Genomic DNA, 16,356 nt, shown 5'->3' on the forward strand with positions numbered 1-16,356 from the left:
AAATGTTATTTAGTTTAAACATTTATTGCTTTTTAAACGTTTTTCCTACAAAACTGACCTTAACGTGAAGCTACACAACACACATTTTGTGTTACTAGTGTCATTTTATTTTGACAGTCAAATGACTAAAAAACATTTTACTCTGTATTTATCAACATTTTAATTGCTATTAACCCTAATATCAAACCAGACCATGAAACATTTCGTATTATCGGTGTATTTGCTAATTTAATGTTACATTTTAAAAACATTTTAACTGTTTTAAAAAGGCTATGCATCCATGCATATTTCATATCGTATAATGTGCATATTTCTTTTGCGCGGGGGGGTCAGTGTGCGAAAAATGTATGTTTGCAAAAACGCTGCGCAAACAAGTCACAACGCCCTGCGTCACATTCTTGACCTGGGCGCGGTGATGGCGCGCGTGCACGCCAAGCAAGGAGGCTGCATCATGAGCACGATCAACTCGCAAGGAACCAACCGGGGGGGGGGGGTGAAACAAAAGCGAGGTCCGTGAAGGCACCACGACGAGGACAACGCACGCACACTTGACGCTGCACGTGTTCAACGATACGACAACAGCAAAATTGAATAATAGAACGAAATGGAATAAATCTTTTCCACACATTCATATTTTGTAAAAGTGCACAAAAAGATATAGCGAGGTAGTTACAGTTTACACATGGCAGTCAAGGGCTTGCTTACTCAAAAGCGGAGAGTACACCAAGCACCTGTCGGGCGTAAGCTGTTTTGTAAAAAGCATCGCATTCCGCAATATTCAATGATATACACACACACACACAGATAAAAATAAACATGAAAATGTATGTGCAAATATATACGTGTGTGCGTATATATTTGTCGTATATATATAAAATAGTGTGTGTGCGCACACACCCACGGTATACACATGTAAACACATTTACGTGTATACATGTATATACTGTATACATACACAAGCATATACACACAATGTACACACATTGTATTCATACTGTAGATGCATACATACTCATACTAAATAAACATCTAAAAACCTAAAAAAAAAAATGGCTTCAAAATGGCGATATAGCAGGGGCGCGAAAAACGAACCGTGATATAGCGGGGGCTCACTGTAGAGTGAAAAAGAACCGCGATGACGACAGCAACTCGACTTCCGTTCTGCTAATGTCAGTCTGCGCGCTCCAGTACAGTACAGGCTGGTACTGCTGAGTCCAAACGTGTCATTTAGGACGCTTAAATACCAAGATAAGCCTCTAATCCAACCCTCCTATTGCAGGGGGGCGGCTTATTATTATCGTGATTATGTTTATCTTAAGATAGCCCGTTGGCATAGTAAAAAAAAAAAAACAGGAGGGTTGCCAGTGTCCCAAGACAACGCTCTTCCTCAAAACGTTGAATTTTGCCTACAAGGCGGTTTCGAACCAAACTCCATTGAAAAAATCTGCCAATTTAAAGTTGGCTCATGCGCCATGTGTACTCATTTTAAACTACAAACAAGTACCACCATAGAATACTCTATTTACGTGTACTGGTATTGTAAACGCCCTTCACAGATTTTAGTTCTAAAAAAATCTGGGAGGATATTTGGTACCAGGGCCAAGTCGTTGCGCCAAACTCCATTGAAAAATAATTCCAATTTAAAGGGTGGCTGACTTCAAGCCAACAGACAGTAAGTACTCTCATTCTAAGCTAAAAACAGAAGTACACCTATAGAATACTCTTTACATACGCATACTCTCAAATCCCTTCACAGTTTTAATTGAAGATGTACAGATGGACTTTTATCTGACGTTAAGGATACTAATTGTCCGCCATCTTGTTGTACCAAACTCCATTCAAATCCTGCTGCCGGTTTAAAGTCGTCCTTCTTCTGTTAGCTGTATTTCAACTAAAAACAAGCCATGACTCTAGATTTGATATATTTATAGTGCCGTCCTTAATTTGCCTCAAAGTTTGGCTAATGTAAATTTATTCTTAAATTCCACTTTTAAAATGCACTTAAAACAACTTGAAATGTTTTCTGTTTTCTTCTCTCAAATGGCGCAACAGTGCCAAACAAAATGGCCACCGTCCACCAACCAAGGGCCAACTAAGCAGGCTGACAAAATGTTGAGCTAACTGCTAACAAATTCTAATCACCTGTTATCACTATAGCACATTTGCAAATCGGTTAAATGGTCAATTAAGGTTAAGCAAATGTTGTGGTGAGCCTTTTATAACCACGGTGTTGAAAGATACGCTTTGCTCGTCGTCCATTTTCCCCCCTTTTACAAAATGGCCGCCAGTAAGACATGGTGGAGGCGTACAAAGCTCCAAACGAGAAAACATCCCAATTCGAAAAGTGGACATTGTCTTACCTTGTCACTTGTTACTCAGTTTGCTTGTTTCGACTGCCAAAACAGGACCAAAGCTTTCTCGGTTTCTTGTACTTCCTGGTTTGTACCAACTTGGACGAAGGGGGAGGGGTGCTTGAAGGCAGTCACATGATCTGAACACCTAAATGCTCACAGTGGGGAGTCCACGTACAGCAACATGGGTAAAAATACAATTAAATTACTTTAGATGAAATTAAAACGTTTCTTTTTTATTTTATTTACAAGTTTACAGCAGTATAAATTAAACACAATCCACCATAAAAATGAGATCCAAATCGGTGATGGTGTTGATTTTTTTTTATTTTGAGTAATGCTTTAATATTTATTATTTTTTATATAAGTATGAATTTTCTTTGAATTCATTACAAATAAAACAATGAATAATAAAATAAATAAAGCAAAATTTTAAAAAAGCAAACATTTTATGCCTTTTCCAGAGACAGCCTTCTTCGGGCTTCTCATTTAAATGGACCTCACGACTAAGGATTTACAGCGCCACCTGTTGCTCGGGCCCGCACGCGACATCCTACAAATGCAAAATTCCCTGCTGCTGCGGCTTTACGGAACTGAAGATTTATTGCAAAACATTGGAAAGTTGAATACGCACAATAGTTGCAAGCTGTTGCAAGCCCCGCCTACAAGAGTGTAAATTACTCCAATTATATGGTTGCTGGGGGAAATCTCCTGTACACGCACGCCCCCACGGCTGCAGAGTCATTTTGGGATTAAGTGGAGTTGACTGGCCGGGCTGCAGCCACTCCACGCAACTGCAGCCTTTGAACGCAGCATGCTGCACTGTGTTTGTGTGTGTGTGTGTGTGTGTGTGGCTGAGGAAAAATTAGGAGGGAGGTGGAGGTGCACACACACACACACACACACACACACACCATATCCACAATTAGTCAACGCTGGTCACAGAGACCCCACAGGCGCCCCACTGAGTCAATAAATACAACATAAATACAGTTCCATAAATCACACATTAACATACAAATGACATAACATGCAATTAAAGTCAAATACATTGATGAAATTCCCTCGGAATGCATCGGCTTATGTACTGGACGCCCCACTTAGTAAATAAAAATAAATATAGACACAATGACACGACATGGAATTAAATCAAAGCTCACAACACCCCAATGAGCGTTTAAAAAAAAAAAAGATTAAAACAAATTAAAATATAATTATACCATACGCATCATAATTTACGATGACTAAGCACGATTAGCTGTAAATTTGGAGTATCGTAGTTACACGATATATTTGTTCGATAAAATGTGCCATCTTCAAGCATATACGCTCACGACGGAGAATAATTTACGTCTGTTGTAATCAGCGCGCCCTTGCTGACGAGCTCTTATTTGTGTGACTGACAACCGGGAGGGAGTTTTTCACCTCCTCGCCGCCGCGAAATTATTTATTAGCGGCGAGACGAAGCGGCGGAGGCATCAACGCTCCCACACATTTTCATCAGACGCAGACTACTGCAGCAACACGTCGGCCACACAACACACTAATACTACGATTTTCGGCTTGCAACGCAAAGCAAAACAAAAAACAAAAAACAAACAAACAAAACAAAAAATAACCAAGCCAATGTGGAAAAACTTGTAAGTTGGGGGAGTTTTATTCGGCCTTTTTCACCATAAAAATGGAAACCAAATACTTGAATCACAATCACAATCTGAAAGAAGTTCAGTTCAATTTATTTTGCAGGCAAAATGCATTCTCTCTAGGGTTTGAGTCTGGGGATTGACTTGACCAGTCTAAAACCTTCCACTTCTCACCCCACAATTAACGTCTTTGTTGTTCTGAAATGTTTCACGTCATTTCCAAGAGCGCTTTGGTTTTCGTGTTGGTTGCACCTCTAACTAGTATCAAAAGTAGTCTTTCGCAGAAACAACCCAAGCCTGAAAGTGACTTTACAAATTCAACGCTAACCATTGTTTTAATAATAAATGTAAGAAAACGTCATTCATGTTTCAATACATTTTATTCAAGAACACAAAAAGTGCACTAAATATATTACAATAGTCTGTTGTTTAAGCAAATGCTTATCCGTCATAAGAGCGTCATCACGGTATTCAGTATTTTTGTTTTCTAAGATAAGCCGGTTTTCAGCCGTTGCACCGAGTGAGCGCTCTTGTCTGGAGAAGCCCTCTTTGGAGCAGAGTATTGCTGATGTGGCTTCTTCTTCTTCTTCTTCTTGATTGATCTTCTGGTTCAGACTCAGTCAGGGTCGAGAGACAATCAAATGTAAATCAGAGCTTCCCCTCCCACCCCCAATTCACACCCTACTGCCAAAACCCTCAAACGAATCCTGAAAAACGCAGGCTCAGGATAAAGCTATGCGGTCGACCGCATAGTCGCTTGAAGTCGCCAAAAATAATAGGCACGTCTTTATTTGCTTAAAGATAAGCACTGTGCTTATTATTACTATCTGTAAAATAATGGTCTGTGATTGTGAGCTTGGGAATAGATAAAGCTTTGTGGTCATCCGCAAAGTCATTTTAATGTGCATTTCCCCCCAAAAATATGTAGTTGTGTTTTCTGATTGGCAAACATAAAAATAAAACAAAAATGGATAAAGCTATGCGGTTGTCCGCAAAATCATTTTAATGCACGTTTCTTTAGGTTTCTTATTCGGCAAAAGTCAATAAATTAATGAATACCTCATCTTTTCCTAAATATGTTTCTTCAGGTTTCTGATTGGGTAAAAATAGATTATAAAATAATAATGGACATTTTTATTTTTTACTTCATTAAATTAGTTCCATAGAAGGCGGAACGGTGAGCGACTGGTTAGCGCGTCTGCCTCACAGTTCTGAGGCCCGATGTTCAATCCCCGACCCCGCCTGTGTGGAGTTTGCATGTTCTCCCCTGTGCCTGGGTGGGTTTCCTCCCACATCCCAAAAACATGCATGGTAGGTTCATTGACAACTCTAAATTGCCCGTAGGTGTGAATGTGAGTGTGAATGGTTGTTTGTTTGTATGTGCCCTGCGATTGGCTGGCAACCAGTTCAGGGTGTACCCCGCCTCCTGCCCGATGACAGCTGGGATGGGCTCCAGCACGCCCGCGACCCGAGTGAGGAGAAGCGGCTCACAAAATGGATGGATGGATAGTTTAATTGCAAAAAATAATAAAAATGGATAACACGGTGTGGCCATCATTTTAATGCACCTCTTCCAGAAATTGCCGTCTTCAGGTTTCTGATTGGCAAAAAAATAATGGAAGAAACATTTTTTTTTTAATAAAGCTATGCAGTCGTCCATGTAGTCAAAAAAGAAAAATCTCTAGACATTTTTGTCTGCGCCAAGATATTATAGGATCTGTAAAATAACGCTGTGATAGATTAAGCCATGCGGCCGTCCCCGTTTGAATCCATCAAACATTAACAGGCACACCTTTGTCGATGAGCAATATATTTGTATTATCCGCAAAATTATTCCAAGTCACTGTTAGCTCAAAATGCTAACATGACGCTACTGATGAGGCCCGGCAGTGCTGCCAACGAGCCTGACTAGCTAGCCTCGCCCTTTCGGCAAGGCGTAGCCGGCCATTAAACAGGACAACAGTTGAGAAAGGAGTCGTTGCGACGTGACGCTGGAAAAAAAAAAAAATATCAAAATCTTTGGCAAAAATCACATTTATTCGCACAAATCGCTGACCAAGTACAAAACAAGATACTAATGACTTGCAACCAGCACAGGGGAATGCTAACGCCGCTAAGTCTTTGGGAAACGACCGCCATCAAACACGCACACAAATAAATAATAATTCCAATAATAATAATAACAGTAGAAGAAAATTACATGGAAAGAGCAACTTTGTCGATAAACTTAGCCATCTTGATGTCTCGCTTGGACAGCCCGCCGCAGTCGTGTGTGGTCAACGTGATGTGCACCTGACACACACACACACACACACACACACACACACCATTTTCATTGGATGGCAACAGTATTTACCCATGTATATTCATTTTGGCATTTAGTTTATCTTTTTAGGAACACGTGTTTATTAACCTTTATTGTCAATTCTAACAGCATTTCATGTTTGCTGGATTTACCATTGTTGTTTATGCACCTTTTCCCGAAATTACTTTCTTCAGGGTTCTGAGTGGCTAAGAATGAACTATATATTTTTTGATAAAGTAAAAATAAATACAACAATAAAAATAAAAAATTAAAATAAAAAAAAAACATTGAAATGAAATAAATTTAAATAAAAGTACCTTAAATGTCAGATAGTTCCCCGCAATTATTTTTAATTTGCCGGAACAAAAAAAATCTGAAGTTCGGCCAACATAATTTTTTTGTCTTACTAACAAAATACAATTGCATGGAAACAAAGTTACGTCTTGCAGCGTAATTTCATAATTTGGAGTGTGTCACGCGTCGTGCGCTATGACTGCGCGTGAACCGTTACAATCGCCACGACGACACGTGTGCGTGCGTGTTGAGGTTCACCTTGTTGTAAGCGTTGAACCACTCGGGGTGATGGTTCATCTTCTCCGCCTGCAGCGCCACACGCGACATGAAGCCGAACGCCTGAACCAGCATACGAGATCAACACCACAATACAACAGCTGTCATATTCTTCTCATAACGTTTTTTCTTGTATAATTATAATTACATTAAAGGGATGTAACTGCCCTTTAAAAAAATGATCACTCCACTCAAAATATACTACTTTATTTTAAATGAACACCTGGCAAACCTTTAAACTGAACAATTTTAATTACATTTCCAGTCAGTTTATGTATCAGTGAAAAAAAAATGAAAATTACAATATTTACGATAAAATAAAGAACTTGAAAAAATATATTCAAATAAATATTGAGAACATTAAAAATGTTAACAGGAAATCAAATTGAAAAAGATTTTCTTAGAACTATTTTTTTTTTTTTTTTAACAAGTTAGCACAATATTTGTGGGGGAAAGGGACCAAGCCTGACCGTGAATTGCGAAAATCTGTGAACAATTGACAAAATCATTCCCTTATAATTTCCATTAAAAACGACCAAAATGTGAATGAAATCGCGATTTATAAAAAAAAGAATAATCCAAATAAAAAAAGAGAACTAACTTGGCATACCGTTAAAAATAAAACCAAAAAAAAAAAAAAAAAACATACTTCCTGTTCCAAGCTTCTTTTTGGAGACAAACACGAGGGCATCCGACACAGGAAACGGCGAGCACACGCCTGCACACGCACGCTTCATATTTGGCGTTTGGCATGTGGCGCTCTCCAATCAGGACCCATGCAGCCATTACGCTTCTTGCAATTATCTACAAAGTCCCGAGCGAAATCCCTCGTCATTGCCCACCGCGAGGAAAGCGCTGGCTGGCCGTCCGGGCCCATTTCGGAGCAATTTCCCACTGCAATCTCAATTAAGCCCCTAAACACTTCCTCCCTGCCTAATTAGATCAACTGAAAGGCCATTGTTTACACGGCTGCCCCGTGCCACCTGACATCACCAAACACCATTACTCGTACAGGAAATTGCATTAGGCAGGTTCTTTTTTTTTTCTTCCCACCCCCCGTACAAATTCCACGCTCTGAGTCCGAAGGCGTAACACGAGCTGGCGGCCCGGGCGTCCAATTGGTTATCAAGCCCTGCCGATCAATTTAAGTAATTGGCATATTCCTGCAACTTGACCTGGCTGCCACCAATTTGGCGTCCGACGGGGTCTGCATTATGTCGGCGTCGTGTCAGCTGTTGTCCAATTGGATTGAGTGCTCTGCTTCCTGTACGCAAAAAAACACAACGTCCAATGGGGTTTGTGTTTGTTGATCGTTTCTCTTTCGTGGAACTGCTAATGGCGTTAGTTAGCACATACGTTGCGAAAAGCATTGGCCGATCTTGAGCCAAGCTGCACGATTTGACCGATTGAGAAAATAGTTGAGATTATGACGTTCGTTTGACAGACGAAGTAATTCACCTCGAGGCTTGCAGTCAGCAACGCAACAATTTCCGTGGTATGTTTCTTCTTTGCCTTAGCGATCCCGCTACACAATTAGCACGTCATACATTAAGAACAGCGTTAGCCCATTTTGATCATCGCTTGACCGATTGAAAAATTCCTGGGATTATCACGTACGTTTGACGGCAGAAGTAATTTGCTTCAAAGCTAGCAGGCAGCTAGCTCCTCAGCACAAAACGACAATTCTTCTTAGCCTTATCGAAATTGCTAACGCAATTAGCATGTTGCACTTACATTACAAGCGTTAGCCCGTTTTGATCATAGCTAAATTAAATCCATTGGAAAAATTGTTGCAAATATTACACACGTTTGACGAAGTAGTAATTTGCTTCAAAGCTCGCAGATAGCTAGCTCGTCAACAGGAAATGACAATTTCCATGGTATCTTTCTTCTTAGCCTGACGTTATAAGCAGGTCACACTTACTGTACATTACGAACAGTGCTAGCCCATTTTCATCATAGCGACAATAAATGTTTGCGATTATGTAAGTAATCTTGTAAAAATAACATTTTTGTTTGAGGTCATTAGCTTTTACAGGTGTGCCTAACATTGTGGGAGGTGAGCACAAAGCTCAGGTTTAGAGGGGAGTGGAATGTGAAACTAAAGAAGAAGCAGCGGGACGCAACATGAACCCTGAGAAGAAGATGCAGATCTGGGAGACAAACATGAGGGTGGGGGGGGCGTAAGGTGGGTGGAGGTCCACTAATCCCAACGTACAAATGATTGGGAATTGAATGTCCAAAGAGGCTGCCAGACATCGGCCTTCTCCCTCGGGGGCAGTAACAGGAGCGGCGGGACACAATGGCGGCCAAGTGGTGGACCGGGGGCGGGGTCACTGCTAACGGCCCCCCACTTGGACACGGGACCATGTCAACAGGGGTCAAGGACTCGGCCAGTCAATGCTTTGTCTACCCAGCATGCACCGCTGCACCCGGTGGACTTGACGCATTACAGTTTCGTCTTCTCACGGCGAATCAGCAACTTTTGACAAACCGGTCGCAAGGAGCTGTAGCCTATCACAGCTGACTTTGGACGACACCCTGGACTGGATGCCAGTCAGTTGCAGTCATGGCGTATATATTTTGGAGTGGAGCCCCGATTTTCACGGACCACGAATAGCAAAAATCTGCGGGTAATTGATGCCCATTTTAATTTAATTGAAAAAAATAATCATAATTTAAATCCCCCCCCCAAAAAAATTATTGAATAAGCGGGGATAAACCACCAATGAGCATTTTCGGGATTGGTTCCGCCCCAAAAAACAAAACAAAAAAACAACAACAACAACAACAAAAACTGAAAAAAAAAATTTAAAAAAAATGTTATTCCTCGAACTGGTAAATGCACAGGTGCCAAAAGGCGAGTATGCAGGGGTCCACTGTATAGGGCTTTGTTTTAGAGAATAAAGAAGTCTTATAGTTTGTGAATAAACTTGTATCTGTTAAAGTCACTTGAGATACTACTTACCTCTTTCAACTTTGACTTTAAAAAGCATACTTTGACTTTAAATGAGACTTTATTCTCATATGACTTTGAGACTATGACTAAGTTCTTTTTTTTTTTTACAAAAAAATAAATAAAATAAAGATTTTGTTTGCATAATTATTATTATAATTGTTTTTTTTTTTTACAAAAAAATGTTATAACATTACAGCTTTTGTCAAAAATAGGCAACTTTTTAATTCCGACTGCATTCGGTACATGTGCAAGTTATGTGTAATTGGCGTGAAGATTATGAGGGGGGGAAAAAAAAAAGTGCGCGCATCAACCATCACTGACTAAAATGACGCCGGTTCAGCCAATCAGATTTCGTTGGCTGAGTGGGAACTGAACCTAATGTCATTTCAGCCAATCAGAAACCAGAAGAAAGCTCTTAGTGAAAAAGACGTACAAAACACCGGTCGCCACTTCCTCTCTGGCAGCGTAGCTGTCAAGATCGGCTAATTTGACGTGATGCTGCGCAGGCCCCCACCTCCAATAATCAGAACCACACCAGCCCCCCCCCAATCGGCCATTTTGCAGCTATTACGGCGTGATTGTCACACAACACGGGATGAGACACTCCGACTGCGGCCGCCGCCTGGAAGGAACACATGTCTGTTATTTACAGATCGGCTTTCCGCCGTCGCGCCGTCCAAAAGGGGGCTTAAGACGAGCGCCCGCTCTGCCTTGCCAGGACTAAGTGCATGCAGATTGCGCCTTGCCTCTCGTCGGGCCGCGTGTACAAACGCACGAACACATGGACGAACATTCTTGTCGGGACGCCAAACACGCACCCGATGGTTAGCACGTGGCCACGCCCCTCTTGGAACGACTTGAACGGACAGCGGCGGCCAACGAAGTCGATGACGAGGACCGCGCCTCTTACGTCTCATTTGTACTTCCAGAAGCTTCCAGCTGGCGCAGCCAACGTGACCTCAGCGAAGGCTTTTGTTAACAAAAGTCCATCTGCTCGGTCTCCATCTGCTTGTTAGCTCACGGGCGACTTCCTGGTTCACGGAGGATGATGGACAGGTGGGCTCTACCATTATGTTTCTGGGCGGGTGGACGCTTCCATTCATGCCATACTGCTGAACACGGCAAAACCGTGAAAATCTCGAGGCGGTATATGTTTAGCGTCAAAGTGCAAGAGCGGCTGCCGTGTTACTCCGTATAGTGTTTACTGCACTCTGTGTCTGCTCTATGCAATTTCTTTTTATGTGTGAGAGTGGCCGCTCTTGTTAGTTCCAAGTGGCTGCTTCAAACCAAAATGGTTCAATTATACGTTACTTGTGCACTCACTGTAGTAGTCTCGCCACGTTGCGCTATTTGCATATCTGTTGTTGACCACTGCTGCCAGAGCAGCATCTGCCCCACCTGCACACTGACTGAGGAGTATCTGCAACATTTGCACAATTGACATTGTCCCAGATGATCGCGCTACTCGTCACTTTGAACTGCGTACACTCCTTGAAGTCTCGGCGCCCTTTTGGACAATGGTCATTGCAGCGGACTATTGCTACATTAGTCATTCAAACAGCTCTAATTGCTAGAGGATTGTCAAAAAAATTATAGAATAATTGTACCGGCATTACCAGATTACTAGCAACCTTTCATTGCTCAGCGACTGTTTTTCTCTATGTCTTTATGTCTCAAAAGTATTCTCTGTCAATTGACTGTCTGTCTGTCGTACTAGAGCGGCTCCCACCCCCGGAGACAAATTCCTTGTGCGTTTGTGGGACATACTTGGCAAACAAAGATGATTCTGATTTGGTGCCAAACGATGAAACAGGTGTTCAGAGCTGAATTGACCAACTTTCTAGGGAGTATTACTAAAGGAAATCACCCAAAATGGCTGCTTCAAACCAGAACAGCCCACTTCCTGTTCCATTTCTTGCATGGGTCCATGAGACTTTTTCCGGGCATTTAGTTGTAGTAGACACGTCCACCCACTTCAGTGCCAGTCGGTGAAACTCATGCTGCGGGCTGATTTTTTTCCAACTTTCCAGGAGGGCTAACTGAAGGAATTTGCCTTAAATGGCTGCTTTGAACCCAAATGGCGGACTTCTTGTTTAATTTGGAACATGGATCCTTGAGACTTTTTTGTGCCTACTGTTGTCAAAAACATCTAATTTGGTGTCAATCAGTGAAACTGGTACTGGGGGCTGAAAATTTTTCTAACTTTCCCGGGGGAACTAGTAAAAGAATTCACCCTAAATGGCGCGTTACTAGGATTCCCACATAGTTTCCAGGCAGGACACGCCCTGCTCCAATATTACAGGCTCCAGGAGACGCGCCGCTGCACTATGATTGGCCGCTGTATCCGGGTAGAACACGTCCTACTGCTTCCAGACAGGAAAAGAAGTACTGTATGTGACTCAAGTGTGGCGGCGTTAATGTTCCCCACTAACCCACCCTCATCCTAACCTTAACCCATCCTAACCCGCCTTAAGCCCCAACCTAGCCCTGAACCCAACCATAACAAAGCTCTTTGTTTTTATTTCGTGATACATATTTGGGATGGTCATCTCGTTACATCTGCGTAGTCTGCCCTTCCCGCCGTGCAGGAGCCAATCCTGTTTCAGTGGGGCGCGTCCTGCCTGGAAACTATGTGTGGAATCCTAAAAACGGTCGCTTCCAACCAAAATGGCCGACTTCTGTTTCAATTCGGGGCATGGGTCCTTGAGACTTTTTGTGGAGTCTCGCTGTAGCAGACATGCCCTCACAATTTGATGTCAATTGGTTAAACGGATGTTGGGGGCGGAATTTTTCAAACCTTCCAGAGACTAAAAGGAGTTGGTCCAAAATGGCTGCTTCAAACCAAAATGGACGACTTCCTGCTGTGCACGCTGTCGTAATCGAAACATCCACCCAATTTCGTGTCGATCTGTGAAACTGGCGTCTGGAGTTTTTTTTCTTTTTCTATTTTTCTAACTTTCCAGGTGGCGCTACTGGAAGAATAACAATAACAGACAGGACTTCTTTGTTGAGGAGCATCAAACGGTCTGCATTCCCGACTCGGATGTCATTTTAAAAAATCTAATGTATGTTCTTTCATACATACAGCACAGTAATCCCCGAGAGTTTGCGTGCGGCGTCCACTCCAAACAGAAAGGTCGCGGCCAAACGCGAAGCAGATGGTCGCAACTGTAAACAACTGCAGCCACTTTTAAAAACTAACATGAATCTATTTATTAAAAAAAGGACGCCTTTACACTAGCGTGTTTCCAATACAAGCGGACTCCGCCTCTCGAAACGCATTAGCTGCTAGCGAGCCTGATGAGGAAAAGTGGGCTACTGGCGGAGAGGACGCCCGACACTTTCCACTCGCTCTAATCAAAGGAAAATAAACTCGGGGGACTCGCAAGCAACTCCAGCTGGAAACGGTTCACTTTGGGCCCTTTTGGATGGGGAGTGCAGCTCGAACGCCCCCTAAAGGCAACCAGGGGAAGTGGAACAAGGAAATCTCTGACAGTGTACAGTAATCATTGGACTTCACTTACATTTTATAAAATTCTGTTAATTATGTCTTCATTTTAGTCATTCCATTCTGTAAAATCTCAATTCGTATTCTATTTTATATTCTTTAAAATGGTTAAATTTGTTAAATGTATTATTTAAAAAATACATTTGAGTTACTCTAGTGAGTAAATTTATAGATTATTACAGTAAATTGTGTTTATTTATTCTACATTTTGTTTTAGTTAGTAAGTTTTAGTTTAAGATTATGTTATGCATTTATCATTGTATTGTAGTTAAATAAAATTTTATTAATATGTATTTATTGGTGGATGTGAGAGCAATCCGTTGTTGCCTTTTTTCTGGTCTAAGATTGTCATCACCTGTTTTTCCCACCATCCTTCTGTGGTTCTACGTTTTTAATGGGATGGCACAAGCTCTCTCTGAATGTTCTAAACTCCTGTTTCCGCAGGACATGGATGGAACTCATCTTCCCGTGTTGAGCTTCTGTGCGAAGTATCCAAATTTGAATTGTCGTTTTCATGAGAAGCTCTTTTTTGTTTTGTGGTTAAAAAAAAAAAAAAAAAAAAAAACTAGCTCTCTGTGAGTCTGATTTATTTCTAAAATGATGAAAAATGAGCTTCACCACAAATGTTTTGCCAAGGTTTGTCCAGACTGGGACAACACCGGGCCTGCGAGGATGACATTTCTTTCAAAACGCTGGCCAGATGAAACTTTTTAACCAATTTGATTTGTTTGCGAAAGGAACGGCCACCTGGCTCGTGTCAGCCTAACGCGGGACGACGCACGGCGGTAAGGGGAGAGGAGGAGGCGGTCGGCGGGGGGAGGCGGCCCCCCCACTTCAAACATGACCAAGTGTAAAAACAGCACGCTTTCCAGGGGCTAAAACAAGCGGTGGGATTAGAGGAAGTCCGCTAAGTGGCCTTGAGCGCTCCAACCAAATTTTAGATAACAACTTGGGTGTTTTTTTTTTTAAACAATAGAACTAGTTTCTGTTGAGTGTCTTTAAATGTCACCTATTAAACTTTATTGTTTGCACTGCTACTGTTACAGAATAAACTTTTTTTACACCACTGATAAGGCCACAAAAAAAAAAAAAAACAATACTGTATATAAAATAGTTATAGTAGAAAAAGTTCCATAAGTTTAACAAGAATGACACTCAACAATTGGACGCTGTCGGGCAGAAACCTCTTACAATAAGAGGAAAAAGAATGTGAACCCTTTGTAGTTTCTTCAATTTTCTGCATAAATTTGTCATTACATGTGATTTCACAAATCAATACTACTGGTCTGTCCTCATGCGATCTGTTATTTTCAGCATTATTAACTGATTCAAAAGAACAAATCTATTAATCTAGAACTCTGCCTCTTTTACTCACTCTGCGGGAGCCGTGTGGCATTGTATCGCCTCAAGATTGGAAGTCTGGATATATATATATATATATTTTTTTTAGACTGAGTGAAACTAGTTAGGTTAGATACATTAGTGTAAGCCTGTTCTGTTAAAAATGGATAGCTGTAATGCTTCAGTGCACTGAACATATAAACTGTTGTACATTTAAACATTATTGTGTTTTCCTTGTAGATGATGGGAAAATATTCTATTTCTATCATCATTATTATTTCTGTGGAATATTTTGCAAGTTAACACTGGGGGAAAAAGATTTCAAAGCTTATTTGCTATCAGGATAAATAACGCAAACCCAAGAAGGTGAAAAAATTTTTTTAAAAAAGCAAAACTCATTTTGACTGGTATCATTGTCATTTTTCTTTAAGCAAAAGGGAAAAAAAATCTGAAGAAATGTACACTCAGCCCTCTACAAGGTTTTTATGTTTCACAGTAAATCACTGAACTTTGCACCAACCTCCGCCCACAACATACGATGAAAACTGCAACTTTTGCAATTACGTTTTGCCTGTAAATTTGAATATGGTGAACTCACCTGGTTGAAGGTTTTAAAGTGAAGTTCCTTGAAAATGGCGTCACGGTCCTCCACCTCCATCCAGCCCGTGGCCCTCAACTCCATCACGTGCTGGTCTCGGTCAGCCGGGTTGAGCCAATGAGATTCCGACGACTGCGCACAAACACATTTTTAACACATTTTGCGCATATACCAAGTAGGAAATCAAAATGTCAATCAATTCCAAAACCCTTATTTATTGAAAGGTTTTGTGATTGCTATGACTGCTGGATCCACTAGAGGGCAGTGTGACGCCATTCACAATGAAAACCAACACGCCTGGCGGGCTGCAACCAACGAACGAATGACCAGCTATGACCAAATAGTTAATCTTAAAAAACATACAACACTATTTTTTTCAAATTAAAACCTCAACTTCCCAACAACTCAAGGTGATGTTGCGATATTTTATGACGCATTCTTCAATTCGGCGTCGTAAAGATGCGATTAAAAAAAACGGAATAGAAATGAGCACATTTAAGACGTCGCCGGTGGTCCCGCAGCTTCCACGGAAAACACTGACGAAAGTTTAAACATGTCAATTAACTGCCATCATATTGTCCACATTTTAAAGCCGATCAAAACCCGGACTACAAAAATAGTCGAAAATAGTCCACAATTGGGTTGAATCGCAGTACTTTAGGACCGCAATATGTTTTTATTAATTCAACAGCTTTTGCCGAAGGAGTCAGGCGGAAGTAGTACGTCACAGGACGGGCACGCGGGCGGAATAGATCTACTACTCATAAAAACAAAACAGGCGGACATTGTTATCATTTACTCACCATTTTAGAAGAGTACTTTCTGGAGAGGGGAGCCAGATTGAGACCGCTTAGGCTGAGCAGACCGCGGGGCCAAAGGCTGCTCGCTGCCGGGCTAAATATTAACCAGGACATGCTGTGGAGTTCACAAGGTTGTCTTCCACCTCCACTCACTGGTCAACTAGTACCCTCACAAAAATGTCACATCCACTACTTAACCTCTCACTCTGCACTGGAGCTGTTCACTGCACTGCCTGATTAAAATCACCACGTTCTCTATGCCAGGTCATGTGAATCTCTAT

General features: G+C 41.5%; 1 protein-coding gene and 1 long non-coding RNA gene across 5 annotated transcripts in view; both read right to left on the reverse strand.

The window, feature by feature from the left end:
- The window catches only part of LOC133467475 (uncharacterized), a 59,207-nt gene extending 56,632 nt beyond the window's left edge, over positions 1-2,575 (reverse strand). The window contains exon 1 of one of the 2 annotated variants that reach the window (XR_009785231.1): positions 2,361-2,575. This is a non-coding gene — a long non-coding RNA (uncharacterized LOC133467475). The remainder of the gene's footprint in view (positions 1-2,360) is intronic. The other variant, XR_009785230.1, reaches the window with a different exon arrangement.
- A 1,780-nt stretch (positions 2,576-4,355) lies between these two features.
- LOC133467149 (pterin-4-alpha-carbinolamine dehydratase 2-like) lies at positions 4,356-16,336 on the reverse strand. 3 transcript variants are annotated; one of them, XM_061751666.1, is made up of 5 exons: positions 16,079-16,336; positions 15,276-15,407; positions 6,852-6,932; positions 6,195-6,286; positions 4,356-5,591 (listed from the first exon to the last, which is right to left on the reverse strand). In XM_061751666.1, exons 1-5 carry the CDS (start codon positions 16,187-16,189, stop codon positions 5,549-5,551), a joined length of 459 nt encoding a protein of 152 aa, XP_061607650.1. In that variant the 5' UTR covers positions 16,190-16,336; the 3' UTR covers positions 4,356-5,548. The 3 variants fall into 3 exon arrangements, with proteins under 3 accessions (XP_061607650.1, XP_061607649.1, XP_061607651.1); XM_061751665.1 differs by lacking the exon at positions 4,356-5,591 and adding an exon at positions 5,617-5,985; XM_061751667.1 differs by lacking the exon at positions 4,356-5,591 and having other exon boundaries at positions 6,011-6,286.
- Positions 16,337-16,356: the final 20 nt, after the last annotated feature.

The sequence above is a fragment of the Phyllopteryx taeniolatus genome, chromosome 17 (genome assembly GCF_024500385.1).
Source record: "Phyllopteryx taeniolatus isolate TA_2022b chromosome 17, UOR_Ptae_1.2, whole genome shotgun sequence".
NCBI classification, from domain to species: domain Eukaryota; kingdom Metazoa; phylum Chordata; class Actinopteri; order Syngnathiformes; family Syngnathidae; genus Phyllopteryx; species Phyllopteryx taeniolatus.